We start from the raw sequence: 23,282 nt of genomic DNA on the forward strand, positions 1-23,282 counted from the left end.
TTCCATGGATGTCATCAGGATATGCGATACTAGCCCATCGTATCCAAGTGGTACCTCTTACCTGGATCATTTCCTACTCAGCAACCATTTAATCAACAATAAAAATCCTATCCACTAAACCCACTTTCTCGGATCATTTCCCCATTAAGTTAGACCTAAAACTTGATCATTTAAACATCGATTTGACGCCTCCGCAATTCTTCATATCCTATAAAAACACTAATTGGCATAACTTTCGTCAGGACATAGACCTTATCTCACGTCAAATAATGCCTTCCATCAATAGGAACCTGACCAATGACGAGATTGATACCACTCTAAACGGTTTTAAGAGTCATTTTTCCAATATACATGAAATACACTCCGAAAAATTTAAAATAGAGGATAGGAGCCTACCATACTCGGACAAAATCAAGAAAATCCTACAAATTAAACATCAATGGCAACGAAATCTCAAAAAAATCTTCCATCGTTCAGGCAACAGGACAAGCCGTGAGTACTCCATTCTTTCTAATCAAATTCAGCTCTTGAAAATAATAATAAAGCAGCTAGTCAAAATAGAAACAGCTCAAATATTTAATGATAGATTACAAAAAATCAAACCCAGTCCGTCCGCCTTTAAAGAAATATACCGATTTACAGGAAGCAATAAATCATCTTTCTGCCGTCAGATCAACCATGCTAACAACACTATTACAAACAGTAACGAGATTGCAGATCATTTTAAGAATTTTTATTCCACCATATTTGAAGGCTCAACAACACTTCCTGCCTCAGATGAGCATAATTCTACGCTGTTAACATGTATCAACTCAACACCAACTCATATATACTCATTCGATGAAAATTTTAATTCTCTCCACAATCCAGACACATACCACTTTACTTCATCTGAAAATATAAAAAACTTTATAATCAAGAGATTTCCAGAATCCACAATTAATTTACTCACGTGCCTTTTCAATAATTGCATTAACAACGGATACTTTCCCAAACAATGGAAAGTTGCCAAAATCATACCCATTAAGAAGAAAACAGCAAATTGCAACGTTGATGACTTTCGCCCAATTTCCCTTTTGTCAAATATTGGTAAAATACTGGAAGTAGTGCTGAAAGAAAAATTAAACAATGAATTAACTATTGATCCAATATCAAACTACCAATTTGGCTTCAAATCTGGACATTCCACTCAGCACGCACATCTCAAGTTTCATAACGACGTAACAACAAACTTAAGGAGTCAATCATGCACAGTTGCAATATCATTGGATATACAAAAAGCGTTTGACTCAGTGTCTCACCTCGGTATTTTGTTCAAATTAATTCAACTTGGAGTAGATCCATTTATTATAAAAATGCTAAAGAGTTTCTTCAATTCTCGTAAATTTATGGTTCAGATCCAGAATACATCATCATCCTTGGGCCATGTAAATAGCGGCGTTCCTCAAGGTAGTATCTTGGCACCATACCTTTTTAACCTGTTTCTTCATGACTTTCCACACATGTATCAACATTCCAAAGCAATCCTGTATGCAGATGATTGCATAATCTACGCACATAATCCTTCGCCAGTCATTGCCCTGAGTGTTGCTTCAGAACACCTACACATAATCAACAACTTTTATAAACAATGGGGTATTAAAATAAATGCCGCTAAATCGGTAGCCATATGCATACGTAATGCGTCGGGCAAATGCCCTCGAAAAGTTGTACCAGAAAGCAAGCAATTAAAATTGTCTTTAGAAGGAGTAGAAATTCCTTTCAGCACATCCTTAAAGTACCTTGGTGTAACATTTAATCATCTCCTAAAATTCAACGAACATGCGTTCCATCATGCAAAAAGTTAAAGGTATATTAGCGAGTTTTTCAAACATCCCCTCCGAAAAAAATTAGTACCGCAGTGCTGCTCGAGTACTCGCCAAGCGATACCGACCACTCGCTCTTCATTTCCCCGTTAACGGTAAGAGCTGCTGACTTTTATACTGGACTGTCGTGTGAAAATCAGTACTCGCTTTTGCAGCGCTTTGTGAGGGGAAAGAAAGTAACTGAACATACTGCACGAACGTAAATATTCGCAATGCCATTGCGAATAATTAAAAGAACGAAAGACAGATTTTGTTTTCATTCAGCTATTTTTATTTCAAAACAATATTAAATTACAAAATAGAAATTAAGTAAAATATATAATTTCAAAAAAAGGCACTTATTTGGTTTTTCATTTTTCAACTTCTTCTACTTTTTCCACATTAAATAGTATTTGTTCATAAATAGCTTTTTGTTTTAATACTCTGCGTTCAAAGGTACGCTTATTCATTTTTTACATACACTTTCTTTTCTTTTTCACTTAAAACAAAACCAATATTTTACTTGCAAGTCCACACAATGCACAAAACACAAATCACAAATAAGCATAATCAGACGCTGACAGTGTTACCAATATATGCGATTATAAAAAAAACAGTGCAGCACTTGCGAGTAGTCAAGCAGTACTCGCCGCCTACAACCATTGATGCTACTGACTTTTACATCAGTGTAGCACCACCCGCAGTTCATCAATACCTCCACCGTTTTCTGCAGGGTCCTTAACAGCAATTATTTACCTCAAAACACCAAGCTGCTCCTATATAAGGTGGCAATTAGATCTATCCTAACATACGCATTTCCAATCTGGTTTACTATTTCCCCAATAGTTGCCAACGAATTGGAAATCCTGGAAAGAAAGGTCTTAAGAAAATGCACAAACAAATATTATCAATCTCACCACAAAAAATTCTCCAATACTTACATATACAAAATCTCTAACGTTGTGCCATTTTGTAAGTACGCCCAACAACATCAAAGGAAGTTTGTAGAGAAATTGGCTACTCACGAAAACCATATTGTAAGCGAAATCCACGAAATCGAGAAAAATATATCCTGGTCAGATTCGTCATATCTGTCTACAGTGGGTATTCTCAACGAACCTACTGAAGATATCGCAGATGACTATACCTTACCACGCTTCTACATTAAATCAGTACCTGGAACCCACAGAGGTTAATCATTAAAATTAGTTAATTATAATAATTCATTATTTGTTACAAAATATATACACTTTTACTTTTAAGCAGCCTATACTGTAGATCTCTCTTTATGAGAATTCGATTTATTAGCTGAGAACTTACTGTGATATTCAAAGAATAAGAAACTTTTATGTATAATTACACATTCTGTGTAAGAGCACTGACTGTCACTCCGTTTTGATGTCATATTTTGTTAACTAGTTTTAAGATTTTGTTAATTATTTATTTATTATACACAGTCATTAGCACTGTTAGTTACAGTTGAGGCCGGGAGCAAGCCTTATATTCTTCATTCATTGTTTACATTTTGTGTAATGATTTCACAATTCGCATGTAGCATATTATACACTTTCATTGTACGTTAGAATAAGACAACAATAGTTCTAACAGTCTCAATTCATGTTAATCGTTCACTTTGTATTTAAATGTACCATCGAAAAGAAGAAGACTCAATAAAGTAACTTACTTACTTACTACTTACTATGGTAGCTGATGCATAACCTTACCTTGAGTAAAATTAATAATATTCTGACACATTTCCTTAATAAAAAATCCATTTGATTTCTAATTTTGATTATTGAGGTATACTATACATTTTTGTTCTGTTCTAGAACAAGATGTTATTGCAAGTTGCATAACTAGTGGATTCTGCAGATTCTGGGACAGATCAGAAATTTATGAAGGTACCAACAAAATAGAATTTTTCAGCATTTTTTCGTAATTAAGAATTGAAATCTTTTCCTTCAGTGAGTGTCAGATCATTGCCCAAAAATAAAATAATGCGCAAGTTTACAAGAAAAATATGAATTTGAACTTCATTTTATATTTCTAAATGTGTGCATTGCTTCACAATAACAATGCACACACAAAATCTACTGTAACGCCGGAGTAACACACACATTTAAGCGCACGTACACAAACGACACATAATTATGTCGATAACATGGTTCGTCGTCATCATCGACATATTTCTATTTTTGAGGACACCATGCAAATGGTCGAGTTGATCCTGCCACGATCGAACCTTTGACAGTGACAGACATGAATAAAAATGGGGGTTATTGGTGAGTGCCACTGTCGATCAAATATTTAGCACATGATTGAGTAGACAAAAGACAGTGTGTCGAAAATAACACAGTTCGTTCAAATCGTCTTGTGCTACCCTTTAATCGATACACGATATCGTATATCCCCCATAATGATACCTCCAGATATTTGGTATTTTGATGAATTTAGCCAAATTTTTCAATGAAAATGTCAAAAAAATCCACGCAAGGAGTTCCTTCTGAGCATGGCTCAAAAAGAAAAGTTGCTTAACTTCAATGAATCTAGAAAAATACAACTCAGCACTGGAGTCTTATAGTGTCTAATAGACTTTTAAATATGCATCAGTTGGTTTGGTTTATTTTCCATTTTTTAACAAAATTCTTATATTGGGAAAAACCCGCAAAACAAGAATGCAAAAAAGTAGTAGGACAATACAGATTTATTCCAAAATTGGACAATGAGCTGCTCATTAACGTCGAAAATATGCATTTATTTTGAAACCCAATTTGAAATAATTTCAAGTTTTTGTATTTCTTGTTCAAAACAATACATACACAATCACAAAATATATATGTATGTATATAAGGCACCAAAAAAAAGTATATAGGGTGTAGCTAGAAAAATACAACTCTGGATGGAGTCTTATAGTGTCAAACAGACTTTTAAATATGAAACAGTTGGTTTTGTTTATTTTTATTTTTTTAACAAAATTCTTTTATTGGCATTTTGGTCTTATTCCACAAGAAGGATTCTAAAATAGTAGGACAATACACTTTCATCCCAAAATTTTACGATGTGATGCTTATTAACGTCGAAAATATGCATTTATTGCACAACTGTGTTTGAAATTATTTCAAATTATTATTTTATTTTTTATTCAAAACAAAACACACACATTCACAAAATGTGTATAGGGTAAGTGTACCAGTAGTCGGCACTTTTATATTTTCAATCTTTCAACATTCTGAGTGAAATCATTTAATTGCAGGAAAATAAAGTTGTTCAGATTCCAAATTTTGTTTAGTTTTCAAAATAATAAGCAAAAATTGAATTTGTTTTTATTAAATTGGAAAAAAATGCTATTTTAATAAAATAGTAGTTTTTGCCAGTGGTCGGCACCATTTTTCAATGCTCGGCATGTCTATTTGCCAGTAGTCGGCATATGGTATTTCAGTAAAAAAAATATTATTTTGTATATTTTTTTGTGTCAAACAATATAAAACAATGCTATATTACTAATTCACAGTTTAATACAGACTTTGAAATTATATTCGTTTCTAAATAGTGTTTTATTAAACTATCATTCTAAACCATATATAGGTAGAAAGTCAAGAATAGTATGGTTACCATCAGTAAGGTATGGATTTTCAATTAAAATAAAGATGAGATTAAATAAAAAATAACCTTTTTTATATTTGGAATTGATATCTTTCCTTTAGATAGCCAACATTTTTTGAAAAAATGCCACCGCTATCTAAAGCGTCAAATTGCTTATTTAAAAAACCTACTCAATTTAGAAAGGTTCGTCAAAAAGCACAAATAAATGCCACTGACGACTTAAAACTATTTTTTTATTAGAGTAGTTTTTGGATTATTTTTTAATACTTTTCTTAAGTTTTAGTGAAATTGTTCAAAACTTATATTTTTCTAGTAATCGGCACATCCTGCCGACTACTGGCAAAACTTTTTTCTTCTGTTCCTAATGACGGCATTAAATAATATAACAGAAAAATGCTTTATTTGTATGTTTTCTAGTTATAAAATAATCTTTTGACTGTTATTTACTATTATAAAATATTTCTGATTCCAAAATTATACATGTAATTTAATTAAATCGATTATTAAGTTGACGCCACCACTAATTTGTTCTTTACAAACAACAACTATCGCATGCGTTGGAAAACACTCACTTTTTTGCAATTATTTCATTATTTGGTCAATTCTATTTTTAGTTATTTAAGTTTAAATTTCAAAACTGCCGTCTACTGGGACATGCCGAACTTAAGGTAAGGTCACATTGGGCAAATATTTGACGAAAAATGTGAAATATTTCTTTGTCACAATCTGACCACAATTTGACGGTAAATACAAAAACAGCTGATTTTGGGAAAACAAAATTATTTGCCAGAAAACAAAAATTTGACCAATGTGTCCATAATGTGAACATATATGATCAATTATTTTCCTATTTTTTGGTCAAATATTTATTTGACGATGCAAAGTTTTGTAAGGTCAAACAAGGAAAAATATCAGTTTAAAACATTGGACAGTATTTAAGAACAGGAGCATTTGTAGCATGAATAGGAAAACAAACGAATGCAATAAGTGGCTTTGTTTATTTGATATTTTTGAATTAACTGAATTTGAATGTTTAGTAAAAAATGTTTATATTTGGTCTGTTCCAGAACTGCGAGAATGTAAGTGTTTTTACTACGATAACCGATTTTCCCTTTATTATATCGAAGAAAATTGCGAAACTAGTAGATTCTTGCAGGTTCTGGAACAGGATATGGGTAGATGCATCAACGCTTGAAACAATGATATGTCAAAAACTTTGAAATGTTTTGACAAAAATAAGTAGATTTTTATGTTTTCCTATACAGCGAAAAATCGGCGTTTGCAATGATATATATTTTTCAACAATTTTACAAATTTCAATAATATTTCATTCATTATTTTCAATTTCAAAATTGTTTTGACAGTTCATTGTCCCAGCAGTTATGTCGATGTGACTACCTGTATTCTTCTACCATGATACAAAAAAAAATGCAAAAAAAATTGTTCTGGCAAGGAATTTATTCCACAACAGCTGTTCTTTTGCTTCCCTTCTCCAAATAAATTATACCCGAAACTACATTTTCTTCATGTCTCTCTTTCACTCTCTCTGTCTATTTCTCTCGGCCAAATAAACTTATGTTTCCTTACAGTTTGATCAAACAATTTAATGGGAAAATATATTTTACGAATGTGAACATGTGTCAAACATGTTTTCCCATAGCACTGTTTGACGCTGTTTGGTGACTGCTTGAACAAACAAAATCTGTCAAATATTTGACTGTAATGTGAACATCGAATCAACTCTGTATGAATTTCACATTTGTTCAGTCAAATATGGGAAAACAAATTTCGATCAAATATTTGCCCAGTGTAACCGTACCTTTAGGCGCACTTGCCATATGTTTTGGCAGAATAAGGGCACCAAAAGAAATAAACTATTTAGGGGGTAGCTTTGTTTTACCTTCTATAGGCCACCATATAACGGTACCTCCCAATATTCGGTATTTTAATGACTTCAGCAACATTATTTACGGGAGTACTACAGCCTATGACAAAATGACTAGAAAAATGTCCTCTATGAAAATTGATTAAATTTCGAGCCGTTTTGCTTTACCCACGAAGACGGTTGGGCGTGTGGCTAACAGAGCAAAGAATAATGCTGTATAGATAAAAGTTTAGTATTTAGTGGACCTTTATTATATATAAAGAAAATAATAATATGAATATATAAAAAATTAAACAAGAACCTTCCTTGAAAAAAGAAAATTAAGAATAAAAGTAATGAAACCTGAATCAAAATAAATTAAAATACAAAATTAATTACAAATTTGAAATGGACAAACATTAAAACTTGTTTTAAACAAAGCTATAAATACACGATACTGAAATAGAAGTTAGCAAAACTTAAAGTCTATACGAAACCCGGAACGTTGCCTAGATATCAAACAAAACAGTAAAGAACGTCAGCCGATATCTTCCTGGAGCCACATTCATCATACATCTAATCCACCGAGGGATGCGCAGTGTTGTTGCATTGCCAAACCGGCATGCTCTGGTATTTTTCTCAGACCTTCTTATACGTCGCTCTCAGACAGATAGACGGACGACAGCACACATAATTAAATTCTCGGTGTTTGATAAAAAAGAATTTATTAAAACATATATTTGTGAAGGAAAACCATTGGGGAATTAGTGTAAACTATACTCATCTTGTATATTTTGTGGTAAATATATGTTTCTATACAAATGTTAGCCGTTGAAAGTGGGGTTTTTCTCCCATCGTTTTCCATTCCACGTAATTAACGCACGTAATTAAACGCTAAAATCTAAAAAAGAAACTGCATACTTAGCTTACGTTTTCTTACCATACCAATACTTACCTTACGCCTCGAGGAAGAACCGATCCGTTCCCTGGAAACCGCTAAATCTCCACACCACGTCCAAATCCAGTTTACATCTAAAAACAGTGTGAAACTTTATCAGCCTGTTGACGATATTGAAAGAAAATTTGTGCGAACGAAAGGTAGTCACTCACTTTCGTATTAGAATGCGTTTCACTAATATTCGTTCTTTCTTTCGCATAGCTTTACGTGACGAGTTCTGTTAAATATACCTTTTAAAAATTAATTGCGAATGTAAGCAAAAAACCCCAGAATGACTGATTTAAACGCGAAAAAGCAATAAAAAATACAACCATACGTAAGCTGGCTGTGCCTGAACTGACAGTTCGGTTGTAAACAAACAAATTGTAAATAAAGAAACAAAATAATATTCCCAGTGATTGTGTTCGAATTACTTGTGTTCTTAAAAAAAATAAAAAAATGAATATTGATGATGAAAAATGAAAATTATGTTTAGGGGCTTCAAAATGTACCACGGAGGCATTTAAGAGACGCTTCCAATTTGTTTGAAGTATCTAACAACCATTAAGTATGATTGTATTTTTACATTTTTTTTTTAAATTTTTTGTGACCAATTTTCTTGTGTCGAAGAAAGTTTTTCGGGCTCTTTTAGATATGCTAGAAGATAAATGAGCAATATTTATTTTGAAAAAAATTTCCTGAATTGTAGTCATACGACAGCAAACGCAGAAGTGACTGATTTTGACATTTGTGTTCGCATGCGTGCAAAAGAAAAAAGATATTGGAACGCAAAATTGCACTGAAATGCTTACGTTTTCGTTCGCATTGATTTTCGTACAATTTTTCGTTATGATGGATTTTAGTGGAACGGAAATCAGCTGTTTGTCGTGTAAAAGTTATGTGAACGTGTTCTTTCGAGATCGTGGAATAGGCTGTTGCCTTTTTCCCATTTTCAATCAAGCAATATTTATTTTGAAAAAAAAAAACCTGAATTGTTGTCATACGACAGCAAACACTCAAGTGGCTGATTGTGACATTTGTGTTCGCATGCGTGCAAAAGAAAGAAGATAGTGGAACGCAAAATTGCACTGAAATGCTTACGTTTTCGTTCGCTTTGACTTTCGTACATTTTTTCGTTCTGATAGATTTTAGGGGAACGTCGTGTAAAAGGCATGCGAACGTGTTCTTTCGATATCGACTCTAATATAGAGTCATGTTCTCTATAACAGAGTATTGTGGTTCACCTTTGGTACATCAGTTCAAACTTTCTGATGCGTACAAAAAGTCAATAGTTTTCAGCAAAAATGTATACAATTTTCACACATTTTGTTCTCTCGTCTTCTAAACAACCATGTTAAGGCAAAAATTAAATTCTATAGATATTATTTTTTTTTTTTTGAAATATAATTTAATCCACAAGAGCTAAATTAAAAAAAAAATCATATCGATTTTGTCACTAGTATTACAGCACAACGTAATCAGGTAAGAGCTTGCTGTTAAATGTATTATTCTACTAGGGGCCTAAAATGGGCTTTATAAATTTTTGTACCATGGCGCATTGGATCTTTTGTCTCGTTCCAAAAAGTTTGCGTTTCTGAACAACCTTCTCGCCATAAGCCAGCATTTTGCACCATAATTTAATCAACATATGCTTATTTTTTACGAAAATCGTATTGGGTCAAAAGTACGTTTTCATACAAGTCCGGGTTAATTAAATCCAATAAAAATTACAATAAATTTTGACTATGGGAAATATACGCTAAAATTATTATGGTTTGTCAATTCTCCCTTTTAAACCCGCTAAAGTTTTTGTTTGTAAATTCATTGAAATCCGTGTATTTCTTACTATTATTCGTGCAGAAGGGAAGAGGACCTAATGCAACAATTTATGAAATGAATTAACAGACATGTCACAATCGAGTGTGGTATAAATTCCATATTTAGCTTCTTCTTTTTTTCGTGATTTTAACGTCAATTTTTGGGTTAACCTTTTGGGTTAACCTTTTGGGTTAATCTTTTGGGTTAACCTTTGGCTATAGATATCTTACCATTTATTGCGATAAAATTGACTTTGCTCTTGTTCAAGAATGTCACCTTCGAAAGAACCGTTACGTCAAATTAGACGGATACAAATTTATATACGACAACTCACCTATTGGAACAGCAGTAATAGTGAAAAATGACATAACTTTCACTCGAATACAAAAAAACGATATTGGCATTAATACTTCTTTCATACAAGTAGAAATTTCTTCAAACAACGGACCTAAAATGTTCTTGATTGGCACGGTATATATACCTTGCAGTTATCCTGTCAACAGTCTCGAAGCAGATCTAAATAAACTTTTGGAATTCTGTACTTCTTTTGATGGATTTATCATCGGTGGTGACCTTAACTCCAAAAATCCTGTATGGGGTGATTTGAACGAAAATTCAAATGGTAAAGTTTTGTTTTCATGGCTAAGTAACAACTCCTTAGATGTCACGCGGCTTTGTGACACCTCGCCGTCATACCCAAATGGACCGTCTTACTTGGACCATTTTTTATTCAGCCCACATCTCATCATCTTCACATCTTACAAAAATACAAACTGGCATGATTTCCGTAGAAATTTGGAGACAATAACTCAACAAATTATGCCACCGACAAATAAAAATCTCGAAAACAATGAGATTGAAATGATCATCGAGAACTTCAACAATGAATTTAACAGCATTCACAGCTCTAATTCAGAAAAGATATTCATAAAAGACGGAAAATTCCCTCTTTCCGATAGAACTAAAAACTTTCTTAAAGTCAAACACCAATGGCAGAAAGAACTGAAAAAAATTTTCCACCGTACAGGAAACAGAATCAACCGTGAGTACATAATTCTCTCAAAACAAGTTCAATTACTTAAAAACATAATAAAGGAGCTCATAAAAATAGAATCTGCCAACATGTTTAGCAACAAGCTGGAAAAAATCAAACCCGGACCATCAGCTTTCAAAAAAATTTCCCAATTTACAAAAAAAAACAAACTCATCTTTTTGTCAAAAACTTCAACACGGCGACAGTATTATTACAAACAACACTGAAATTGCAAATAAGTTTCAATTATTTTATTCTTCAATTTTCATAGAGAAATTGCCTCTACATCCAGTTCACGATCTGAATTCCAGGGTTTCATCGTGTATTGACGCCACAACACCTTACATTTACACTTTCAATGACGAATTCAATGTCCTGGACAATCCCGACTCCCATCATTTTACTACTCCTGAAAAAGTAAAGAGTGTTATTGCTACTACCAATTCAAAAAGATCTTGTGGATCCGATGGCATATCAAACTTTATACTTAAAAAATTTCCGGACTCAACAATAAGATTTTTCACTTGTCTGTTCAACAATTGCATCAACAATGGGTATTTTCCAATACAATGGAAACGCGCCCAAATCATTCCAATTAAAAAAAAGCCGAATGCTATGTTTGTTGATGACTTTCGGCCAATTTCGTTGTTGTCCAACATTGGGAAAATCTTCGAGTTAATCCTGAAAGAAAAAATTTTGAATGAACTCACAATAGATCCGACCTCTGTCTACCAATTTGGATTTAAACCCGGACATTCTACCCAACATGCTCTTCTCAAGTTCCATAACGATATAACTTCTAATTTGCGGAACAAAATGTGTACCGTGGCAATATCGTTAGACATTCAAAGAGCATTTGACTCAATATGTCACGTCGGAATTATTTACAAGTTAATAGAAATTGGCATTGACCCATATTTAATAAAAATGATGAAAAGTTTCTTCACATCAAGAACGTTTTCCGTCCATATAAATGACGCATCATCACCTCCAGGAGAAGTAAATAGCGGAGTTCCACAAGGCAGTATTTTGGCACCATTTCTCTTCAATCTATTCCTTCACGACTTCCCTCACATTAGTCAAAACTCAAAAGCAATTTTATACGCCGATGATTGCCTCATTTATGCACATCACACATCACCATCAACTGCATTAAATAACGCAAAAAATCACCTTCAGAACATCAACAGCTACTACAAAAAGTGGGGTATACAAATAAACGCCGCGAAGTCTGTTGCAATCTGCATACGTAACGCCTCCGGAAAATGTCCATGGTACGTTGTCCCAGAGAGCAAATCACTACAACTGTCCTTGGATGGCGTAAACATACCATTCAGAACCTCTTTCAAATATCTCGGCATCCAATTCAACAACTTGATGAAATTTAATTTCCATGCCCGCTCAATCATGAAAAAAGGAAAAGGTGTTTTAGCAAGATTTGCATATGTGTTAAACAATAAACACCTACCTCAAAAAACAAAACTCCTCCTCTACAAGGTAGCAATCCGTCCTATTTTGCTCTATGGATTTCCGATCTGGTTCTCTATTTCCCCAACAGTGGCCAAAGAATTAGAAGTCCTGGAAAGAAAAATTATAAGGAAATGTATCAACAAAAACTTCATCAATGAACATAAACGATACTCAAACACCCACATTTATACTGCGTCAAATGTTGTTCCTCTTTGTGAATATGCCCAACGCCAACAATTAACATTCGTCGAAAAACTTGCCACGCATGAAAACTATCTGATGAATGAAATTTATGAAATTGAAAAAGAAATTTCCTGGTCACAATCCTCCTACCTATCATCTGCAGGAATTTTGAACGAAACGCTTGAAAGCCTTCTTGACCACAACTTGCCACAATTCTACCAAAAAATCGCGTCTGGCTGTCACAGAGGATAGATAAATAAGTTTATTCTTATTTACATTGTATACTATATAGCAACTTAATATACCACATAAGGTTCCATATAATTGTTTTTACATATAAGCTCACTGAGCACTCGATTATTATTATATGATACATTTATCTGTGATAATGTTATTTTACTACACATAAACAAAAGCTCTTTGAGCACTCGATTAACTGTGATAAACTATACATTAAGTATACAATTATATTTAAAAACTATCACTTTTATACCCTCTGTTCGACACTGTTTTAACAGACCACTTTGTTATTTAGTTTTTTAGTTTGTTTTGATTGCTTATTTATTATTACTGCAGACGTCAAAGCGCTGCTCGTATCAGCGGAGGCCGGGAGCAAGCCTCATTTTCTCTTTTCACCTTGCACGAAAAATAATACATTCTCATATTACGCTAAGTAGCATATCTTTACGACTTCACTGTATAATAGAACAAGACGACTATAGTTCTAAGTTAAACATGTTAACCATTCGATTTGTACGTACATTTACCAAAGAGAAAGAAGAAGACTCTAATAAAGTTTACTTTACTTTACTTTACACTGTTACCCGGGTAAACAGTTATTTTGTATGTAAACGCGTAATAGCATTTGTTATGAATCATGGCAGAAGAATATAGATAGACGCATCGACGCAGCTGCTGGGACAATGAACTGTCAAACAGATTTTGGAATTGAAAATTTTGAATGAAAATTATTTAAATTTGTAAAAATTGTTGAAAACGCATATTATAATAACCTCTGTCAATCTACTTGTATTTGAAAAACATTTAGAATTGTTCTCAAGCGTTTATGCGTCTACCTGTATTCTTCTACCATGTTATGAATCAAATCGTGCGCTCACGCAACATTTTGTTAAAAGTCGTTTAAGGAACTAGATCCTCCGTGAACTATTCAACCCAAGAGAAAGTCGATCTACACACCCCTAGAATCGATATTATTGAAATGAGTTCCCAGACAGTGCGAAATCCCGTGTCCCAGATCATCCACAATAAAGAAACTCTAGATGATGAAGAACCGAAGAAAAAATCTCGTGAGGATTGGCGTAAAGCTAAAGAACTAGAAGAGGCACGAAAGGCTGGTACTGCACCTGCTGCTGTTGATGAGGAGGGTCGTGATATCAACCCACATATTCCACAGTACATTTCAAACGCTCCGTGGTATTATGGGGCCCAGGGTCCAACGCTTAAACATCAACGGCCGCAAAGAAGCGAGGACCGGGGAGAATTGGAGAAGCGAGCGCCCAAAGGAGTTGACACTTCTCGCCTAGTTACAAAGTTCCGAAAAGGGGCATGTGAAAATTGCGGTGCCATGACCCATAAACGAAAAGATTGTTTGGAAAGGCCACGGAAACTTTTAGCTAGGTATTCTGAGTCAATTGTTGTACATGATGAATTTATTATCAAAGAGGAATCGGTTAATTATGACGAAAAACGCGATCGATGGAGCTCGTATGATCCAGCATGTCACAAGGAAATAATAGAAGAATATGAAAAAGTAGAGGAAACAAAGAGACAACTGAAAGCAGAAAAATTAAAGAATGGTATGTAATAGGAAATCAGTTTTTAGAAGCATAAATTATTTATTTTTTTAACGAGTAGATCCCGATGCGGAACTATCCGACGATGACAACAACGAAGACAAATACGTAGACGAAGTTGACATGCCAGGCACAAAAGTAGATTCAAAACAACGTATTACAGTCCGTAATTTACGTATTAGGGAAGATACTGCTAAATACTTAAGGAATTTAGACCCCAACAGCGCATACTATGACCCTAAAACAAGATCAATGCGTGATAATCCAAATCCTAAAGTGCCAGCTGAAGAGTAAGTGTATTTTATACCCTGATTAGGACTATTTTAATCCCTTTCCTTTCTTAGAGCTGAATTTGCCGGTGAAAATTTTGTAAGATTCTCAGGCGACACGACTAAGCACGCAACGGCACAATTGTTTGCGTGGGAAGCTCACGGTAAGGGCGTTGATGTGCACTTATTAGCGGAACCCACCAAATTGGAACTGTTACAAAAAGAATACGAGAAAAAGAAGGAACAATTTAAATCTAGTGTAAGCCTCTGCTTTGTTTTTTTATTATATGTTATAACATGAATATTTTGTCATTTTATTCTAGACTAAGGATCACATTGTTGAGAAATATGGCGGCGATGAACATTTACAAGCTCCTCCAAAATCTCTGCTCTTAGCACAAACCGAAGAATACATTGAATATTCAAGAAGTGGTAAAGTTATAAAGGGAATGGAAAAACCCAAGGCTCGTAGCATTTACGAAGAAGATGTATTAGTCAACAACCATATGTCCATTTGGGGAAGTTATTACAATGGAGGCCGCTGGGGCTACAAATGTTGTAAATCGTTTATAAAAAATTCGTATTGTGTAGGTCTGAAAGATCCTGAAGCAATGCCAGAAACATCTACCGATATGGAATCAAAGGAACGGCTAGCTGACGACATAATCCTTTGTACAAAACAAACAAAAGGTACTGTCAATGACCACTCGGAGATTTCTTCATCATCCAGTTCAAGCTCGTCATCGGAAGAAGAGAAAGAGTTGCAGAAAGCGGCTTTAGAAAATACAAAAAATAAGAAGAAAATGAAAAAGAAAGAACGAAAACGAGCTAAAAAGATAAGAAAGTTAGAAAAGAAAATAGCCAAATCGAAGAAACAAATGGAACAATCAAAATCGCAAGAAGGGCTAAAGAGGGATAAAACCGAAGTGGACGATGAGAGAAAACGACCTTACAACAGTATGTATGATGTTAAGGCACCTACAGAAGAAGAAATCGAAGATTGGCAGAGAAAACGCAGAAGGGAGGAGGACCCAATGCTACAATTTATGAAATGAATTAACAGGCATGTCACAGAAACGATCGAAAGTGGCATTAACTCCGTAATATGCTTCTTCTTTCTCGGAACAGATACTTGTAACTCTACAACGCTCTAGAGTAAAATAACTTTTTTTATCTTGTTATTTAACATATAAATTATTCTTTTGTGAAAACTAAAGAAGGATAAACTGAAGCAGAGAAAAAACAAAACAAAAATAACAGTACGTTCAATTATAAAGGGATTAAAATTGTCATATCCATTATTTATACTTCAAATAAATCCTTTCAAAGTAGGTTAACCCTACAACAAGCTCTAACATAAACATGGAATAATTCAAAAATGATCTGCCCCAGAACTGCAAGAATGTAAAGATTTTACTACGATAACATATTTAGCCTTTATGTTATAAAAATTGGAAAACTAGTAGATTCTTGCAGGTGCTGGAACAGAGAAAACATATAAGTATTTTGAAATGTATGCCCTGCAAGAATGTAAAGATTTTACTACGATAACATATTTAGCCTTTATGTTATAAAAATTGGAAAACTAGTAGATTCTTGCAGGTGCTGGAATAAAGAAAACATATAAGTATTTTGAAATGTATGCCCTGCAAGAATGTAAAGATTTTACTACGATAACATGTTTAGCCTTTATGTTATAAAAAATTGGAAAACTAGTAGATTCTTGCAGGTGCTGGAACAAAGAAAACATATAAGTATTTTGAAAATTTTTGCCCTGTCCCAGAACCTGCAAGAATCTACTAGTTTTGCAATTTTTCCGATTTCATGAAGGAAACATCGGTTGTCGTAGTAAAAGGATTTACATACTTGCAGTTCTGTTCAATTAGGCGCACAAGAAAAAAATTAGAAAACAGAAGTTTTATTTATGAGTTAAATCCAAAGTTATTAAAATGCTCGCACCGCGCTGAGGTATGACAAAGGGGTAGGAGCATCTCTTAAATTCTTCCAACGTTTTTTACACCCTCCTCCATAGTATGGAGGATGATATAAAAAATGAAATGTCTTCGTGTTTTACTGAAATTAGGAGTGACATAAAAACTTGCAACGATCGTATTAATCATGTGGAATCTAATGCATCATCAAAACTATCTGATCTGCAAGCTGAGATGCATCGGAGCTGATTGCATCGGAGACTGAACAGAGCTGACATGTTAATTGGTGGATTGCCAGCGGGAATCGAAGATCTTCTTGCCCCTGTTCTATCCTTGGGCACATTTTTCAAGGTACCAATCTTTAGCAGTGACATTAGCCACGAATCTTACATAAGCAAGAAGACACAGATTCTGGTCAAATTTAATAATGTGCATGCCTGTGACTGTATAATGAAGGAATACTTCAAAACTTAAGGCGTGTGATATAATGGATGGAGCCTGTAGAGATTTAACTAAAGGTGTGTATCTTAACGAGCGTTACACTCAAGAATGCTGCCTCACTTTTGAATGAATCCCCAGATGTTTCCACTTAAGCAGTATTTGACACTTTCAAATTTTTTTAATACTTGCATTTCAATAACTAGTTTTCTAATGTTCTGTATTAGATCTCATTTCTTAGAATGTTATGATCAGCTGTATGAGTATATTAAGTTTGAATTTTGAATTCGTTTTAAATGCATTTATATTGTATAGTATTAGTTTTTTATTTCGATTCTTGGTTCCCCCCACAAACTGTTTTTTTGATTTATTATGCCCTTACGTGATAATCTAGGTCCAGTCGTGAATAATAACTCATACATAAAGGATGTACTTTGCCCATTTGACCGCAGTTTCAAGTTAGCTCATCTAAACTGCCAAAGTCTTAAACCTTTGTCAAAGATTGAAGAGTTGCGGCAAATCTTAAGAGATGGCATATTTCATATTTTTGCAGTCTCAGAAACATGGCTGTCGGCTGAAATTTGTAGTAAAGCTGTTTCCTTGCCTGGATATAAGTTCTGTCGGAATGACCGACATCGTCCTGGCAGAGGTGGGGGTGTAGGGATATTTATGCGTTGCGGAATTTCTTATAAAGTTGTGTATTCAAATATTATTTGCCCAATGGAAATTTAGTTGAATTTGAATGCCACCATAGATACCTATTTCCTAAATATTCCAAAGATTTTATTTTAGGGGATTTTAACACCTCTTTGACACATCCAGAGCCAATGCTTTTCGTTCTATCTGTGCCCAGTATAATATATCTATCGTACATAATTCCATGCCCACACATTTTAACTTATGTAGAAGATCAACCTCACTTATTGATTATATGCTTACAAGTGATAGTTCATGTGTGAGATATTTTGATCAGGTTCAATGTCCGTCTGTGTCTGACCATGCTCTTATTTTTGCATCTCTAGATTTCGATGTCCATTGCCCGTCCGATTTTATAGAGTTCCGTGATTTTAACAATATTAATTGGATTAGGTTATTTAGCCTTCTTGAGTCCTTTGATAATAATGCAATGTCTAATTCAATCGATGTAAATGAAAAATGTTTTTATTAAGGTGATTTGCTTGCTGATCTTTTTTCTTGTGTACCAATTGTTAGAAAGAAGATACAGTTTTCTTCAGATCGTTGGTTTATGGCAAGGGACGTTACTTTTGCAAGATCTGTAAGGGATCTAGCATATTCTGCTTTCCAGAGAAATCAGTCTCAGTAGAATTGGGTAAAGTATTGTAGGTATCGTAACAAAGCAAGGACAATAATTCGTAGGAATAAAAGGAGATATTTTTCAAAGCTTTTTGATAATATGAGTTCGTCTGGAATTTGGAAAGTGCTCAGGAATTCGGGATGTGTGCATCATGATAGCGCAGAATTTGCTATTGATGTCAATTATATAAATACTTTTTTCGCACAGGCCAATTCTACGTCGGATGATAATTTTCATATAACTCAATTTAATGACACTACTTCCTTTTCCTTTAGATGTGTTTCCGTGGTTGAGATTTTTGAGGCGATTTATAAAATTAAGTCGAATGCGGTTGGTATTAATGGAATACCAATCCACTTTATAAAACTTGTCATTCCTTACATATATGACTGTATTTTGGATTTGGTCAATTTCATCTTGACTTGTTCCTCTTTCCCATTAGCTTGTAAAAATGCCCGAGTAGTTCCTATACCAAAAGCTAAGAACGTACATAGTCCAGATGACTTACGTCCAATATCAATCCTACCAGCAATTTCAAAATTATTTGCATTCCGCCAGAGGCACAACACCACACACTTACTTTTAAAATCCACTAATTTCATCCGCCATAATATTAATGAACGAAAATTAAGTGTCCTTTTATCTCTTGATCTGTCAAAAGCGTTCAATTCCATTAACTTTGGTCATTTATTCACTAAATTAAAAGATAATTTTCATTTTTCTGGAACTGCCTGTAAACTGATTTATTCATTTATCAGAAATAGATCACAGTTTGTTGCTATCAATGGTAGCCAATCTGACCCAGTGAGTTTAAATAGTGGTGTGCCGCAAGGTTCTATACTGGGACCACTATTATTCCTTCTTTATGTTAATGACTTGTGTAATACCATGCAGTTTAAATCTTGTGAAACGTTGCAGTTTGCTAATGACATTTTCTTCATTTTAACTGGAGATAGTGATAACTTATCTTTGTTTGAAAGCAATGTAAATGAATGTCTGCAGCAATTCTATAATTGGACATCGACAAATTATCTTACAATTAATCCGTCAAAAACTAAGGCTTTGATGTTTGGTAAGAGGAATAATGCGGCTTCTGATATCAATGTTCATTTAAATTACAATAATATTAAATTTGTTACTCACCACAAAATTTTAGGTGTTATAGTGGATACTGAACTATCTTTTAGACAACATATTGATGCTTTATCTGGAAGAGTTTGCTTTTTGTTGAGAAAGATCTATTCCGCCAAATTATATATGCCTCTTCGTATTAGAAAATATTTAGCTCATGCTGTGCTGGTGTCTAACATCCTATATGGTTTGGAAGTAATCTCGGTCTGTATCGGGATCAATTTTACACGTTTACAGAGAATTTTGAATTCAGTTGTGCGTTTTGTTTACAACGTTCCCCGAACGAATCATATATCTAGATATATTAAACTTTTTCTGGGGTATTCTCTTACCGATTTTGTGTCTTATAGAATTCTTGTTGCCTTTTATAATATTACTAAATGTCGCACACCAACATCGCTATACAGTATCTTTATACCCTCAGCCATATGGCTACAGAGGATACATATCTTTTGATACGGTCAAAACGTGCCTAGTCGAAATGACGGGTTTAGACCCTGGTCTCTTTGGACCAAATCCGTTTCAGGACATTTGGAGTCGATCTAGCGATGTCCGTCCGTCTGTCTGTCTGGTACGCACGATAACTCTCGAAGGAAGCACTAGATTTCGTCCAAACTTTGTACATCGTAATATTTTTATCAAACTTAGATCGAGTTTGGAGATGGGCAATATCGGCCCACTCCTTCCGGTACCTCCCCCACAAAACGTCGAAATTTTCCAAAAATATATTTTCTACACAGAAAGGTAAATGATGATCCGATTTTGCTCCAACTTTGCGAATCCTAATATTTTTCTCAGTGCTAGGTCAAGTGCGAAAATGGACAATACCGGTCCACTCTATCAAGTACCTCCCCCACAAAGGGTCAAAATTTTGAATAATAACAAGTCTTATCAAATGTGAGTAAGACTCCATTGGTCTTCAAATTTCACACATTCCAATATTTTTATTAACCCAAAGTCTGGTGTGAAGGTGGAATACATCGGTCCACTCCTTCTGGTACCTCCCCCACAAAAGTTCGAAATTTAAAAAAAAAAATATTTTCTGCACAGAAAGAGAAAGGATGATCCGATCTTGCCCCATCTTTGCAAAACCTAATAAGGTGCAAAAATGGCCAATATCGGTTCACTCCATCAAGTAGCTCCCCACAAAAGGTCGAAATTTGCAAAAATATATTTTCTGCACAGAAAGAGAAAGCATGATCCGATTTTGCTCGAACTTTGCGAATCCTAATATTTGCTTAAGTGCTAGGTAAGGTGCGAAAATGGACAATATCCGTCCACTCCATCAAGTACCTCCACCACAAAGGGTCAAAATTTTGAATAATTATAACTCTTATAAAATGTGATCCAAACTTCTTAAAATTTCACACATCCCAATATTTCTATAAACCCAAGATCTGGTGCTAAGATGGAATATATCGGTCCACTCCTTCTGGTACCTCCCCCACAGAATGTCGAAATTTTGAATGCCCATGTGGCTCATAAAACGCCCAATTAACATTCGATTCCATTTAGACTTGGCACATCTGAATATTTCTATCAACACAAGATCTGTTATAATGATGGTATAGATCGAACCATTTCTTCTGGTACCTCCCCAATACATAGGGTTCAAGATTTTGAAAAACAAAACGCTCAAATAAAGCGAAATAAGCATCCAACTCTCTGCAAATTTTCAAACATACAAAAATGTTTGCTAACACAAGATTTGTCGTGAAGTTTATATATATCTTTGAACCCCTTCTGGCACCTCACCCACATAGTGTCACAATTTTCAATAATTTTATCTGTCATAACTTTCACAACAATTTAGCAATTCTTTTCTAATTGCTATGCCCAAATATTTCTCTCAATAAGAAGCCTGATATGAATATGAAATTTATCGGAATTTATGATTTCTCATAAAATTGGATATAAATATCCTTTCTTGTAATTTTGCCCAATATAAAAATGGAATATTTCGGTATATGGTACATCACCCACATTTTAACAATTTCTACAATCATTACATTTTTTATATAAGGTGAAGGTGTAAGTCGATATAATCCATACCAGGAACGTCGCAATATTTATATCATATTTTTGGGTCCGATACGAAATGGACAATATTGACCCATTCCTTCGGAACCTGCTGCATAGAGGGTCAAACGTTTGAATAATCGTAACACTAGCCAAAATATATTTAAATAATCTAACGTAGGCTGAGGGTATATATCTGTCGGCAATACCGACTGATACTTTTCAACTTGTTATGTTTTCTCATTCAACAAGAAATCCTCAAATAGTTATACCAAGGATTTATAGAGATGTTTATGCGAGATCGTTCTTAGTTAGAATTGAACGGAATTAGAATCTATTACCCTATGAACTGAGGATATTTTCCAACTCTAATAATGTTTTTAGGAAGAAACTTTTTATTCATTTTGCTTCTTTTGAGCTGTAGTTTTCTTTTTTAAATAGCCATGTTTCTGATTTCCTGAATTTTGGTGAAATTATCTTCATAATGATTGCATTGCATTACAACTATTTAAGTTATTGTTTGTTTGGACGCTATATTTTTCTTGTCTTATTATATTATTATGGCTGGGGAGCCAATGAAGAGAAATTATTTTATAGTTTTAATTTTTTTTTTGGATTTTATTATAAGTAGTAAATACTCAGGTTTTGCTAGCTATGTAATATGATTTTATGGTCTTAGAGGCCCTGTATTACACAAATGAGTTTGAATAAATAAATAAATAATATACATTTTAGACCCCTCAAAGTATGATCAACATAATATTAGATGTCGATATAGCGATGTCCGTCCGTCTGTTGAAATCACTTTAGCTTCCGAACGAAATGAAGTAGGTTGATTTTAATGTGTGTGTGTTAGGTATGCTGGACTTTTTGTATTGAAAATGGCTCAACCAGAAAGGTTGCTCTACTGCAAGAAGCTAGGAAAAATGCAACTCTGTACTGGAGTCTTATAGTGTTATACTTTTAAATATGGAACAATTCACGGTACAATTATAAACAAATTGTAGTATTTTGAATACGCACTAGAAATACATAACAAACATCATAGTGAAAAAATAAACATAAATATATAAAAATTTAAATTTTGTGATCGAGTTCAAAATCAAACGCATAGTTTGTAAAAGGAAGGAGGAAGGAGTATAGAGTTGGGATTATCTATGTATAATCATTATTGCACATCCAAAATTATCTATGTATAATCATTATTGCAAAAAAGGTATACATAAATAAATGGTCATATTATACACTTCTTGTAAACTGGGAGTATTGTTTTCAAATAGCGCCAATTATAGCCACAATTATTTCTTTAAAAAATTCTGTACTCTGGTCAAAAAAGTTTACAATTTAAGAGGCGAACGGGTCATCATTATACTCATACAAACCAAACTAACTTGAAGAACCAGTGTAATATTCAGCATTGACTTTTATTTAAGAGCTATTTCTTGAAGATTTCGAGATGTACAAGGGATATCCTTAAAAATCCACCATTTGAAGGAAAAGCTTTGTAAATATCTTCAGCTTGGAAGCGATTTCATAATTCCTTGTCTCTTTTTGCAATTCCTCTTTTAATTTTACTGCTGTTTGCTTTTAAAGAGTTCTGAGTCCGTGCCAAA

The 23,282-nt window shown here is 34.0% G+C and overlaps 1 protein-coding gene and 2 long non-coding RNA genes across 5 annotated transcripts; 1 reads left to right on the plus strand and 2 right to left on the minus strand.

The window, feature by feature from the left end:
- Positions 1 to 718: 718 nt before the first annotated feature.
- LOC109613455 (uncharacterized) lies at positions 719 to 3,380 on the minus strand. Of its 2 annotated transcripts, none has more exons than XR_009344061.1 (5): positions 3,165 to 3,380; positions 2,786 to 3,020; positions 1,782 to 2,710; positions 953 to 1,109; positions 719 to 891 (listed from the first exon to the last, which is right to left on the minus strand). It is a non-coding gene; the product is annotated as an uncharacterized LOC109613455 (long non-coding RNA). The 2 variants fall into 2 exon arrangements; XR_009344060.1 differs by having other exon boundaries at positions 1,782 to 2,724.
- A 3,913-nt stretch (positions 3,381 to 7,293) lies between these two features.
- On the minus strand, positions 7,294 to 13,817 carry LOC131806510 (uncharacterized). Of its 2 annotated transcripts, none has more exons than XR_009344068.1 (3): positions 8,422 to 9,088; positions 8,267 to 8,343; positions 7,294 to 8,212 (listed from the first exon to the last, which is right to left on the minus strand). It is a non-coding gene; the product is annotated as an uncharacterized LOC131806510 (long non-coding RNA). The 2 variants fall into 2 exon arrangements; XR_009344066.1 differs by lacking the exon at positions 8,422 to 9,088 and adding an exon at positions 13,246 to 13,817 and having other exon boundaries at positions 7,295 to 8,212.
- A 2-nt stretch (positions 13,818 to 13,819) lies between these two features.
- On the plus strand, positions 13,820 to 16,196 carry LOC101893158 (pre-mRNA-splicing factor Slu7). Its single transcript, XM_005187755.4, has 4 exons — positions 13,820 to 14,569; positions 14,628 to 14,856; positions 14,911 to 15,094; positions 15,159 to 16,196. Exons 1-4 carry the CDS (start codon positions 13,972 to 13,974, stop codon positions 15,888 to 15,890), a joined length of 1,743 nt encoding a protein of 580 aa, XP_005187812.2. The 5' UTR covers positions 13,820 to 13,971; the 3' UTR covers positions 15,891 to 16,196.
- Positions 16,197 to 23,282: the final 7,086 nt, after the last annotated feature.

Source organism: Musca domestica, unplaced genomic scaffold (assembly GCF_030504385.1).
Source record: "Musca domestica strain aabys unplaced genomic scaffold, Musca_domestica.polishedcontigs.V.1.1 11, whole genome shotgun sequence".
Taxonomy (NCBI): Eukaryota; Metazoa; Arthropoda; class Insecta; order Diptera; family Muscidae; genus Musca; species Musca domestica.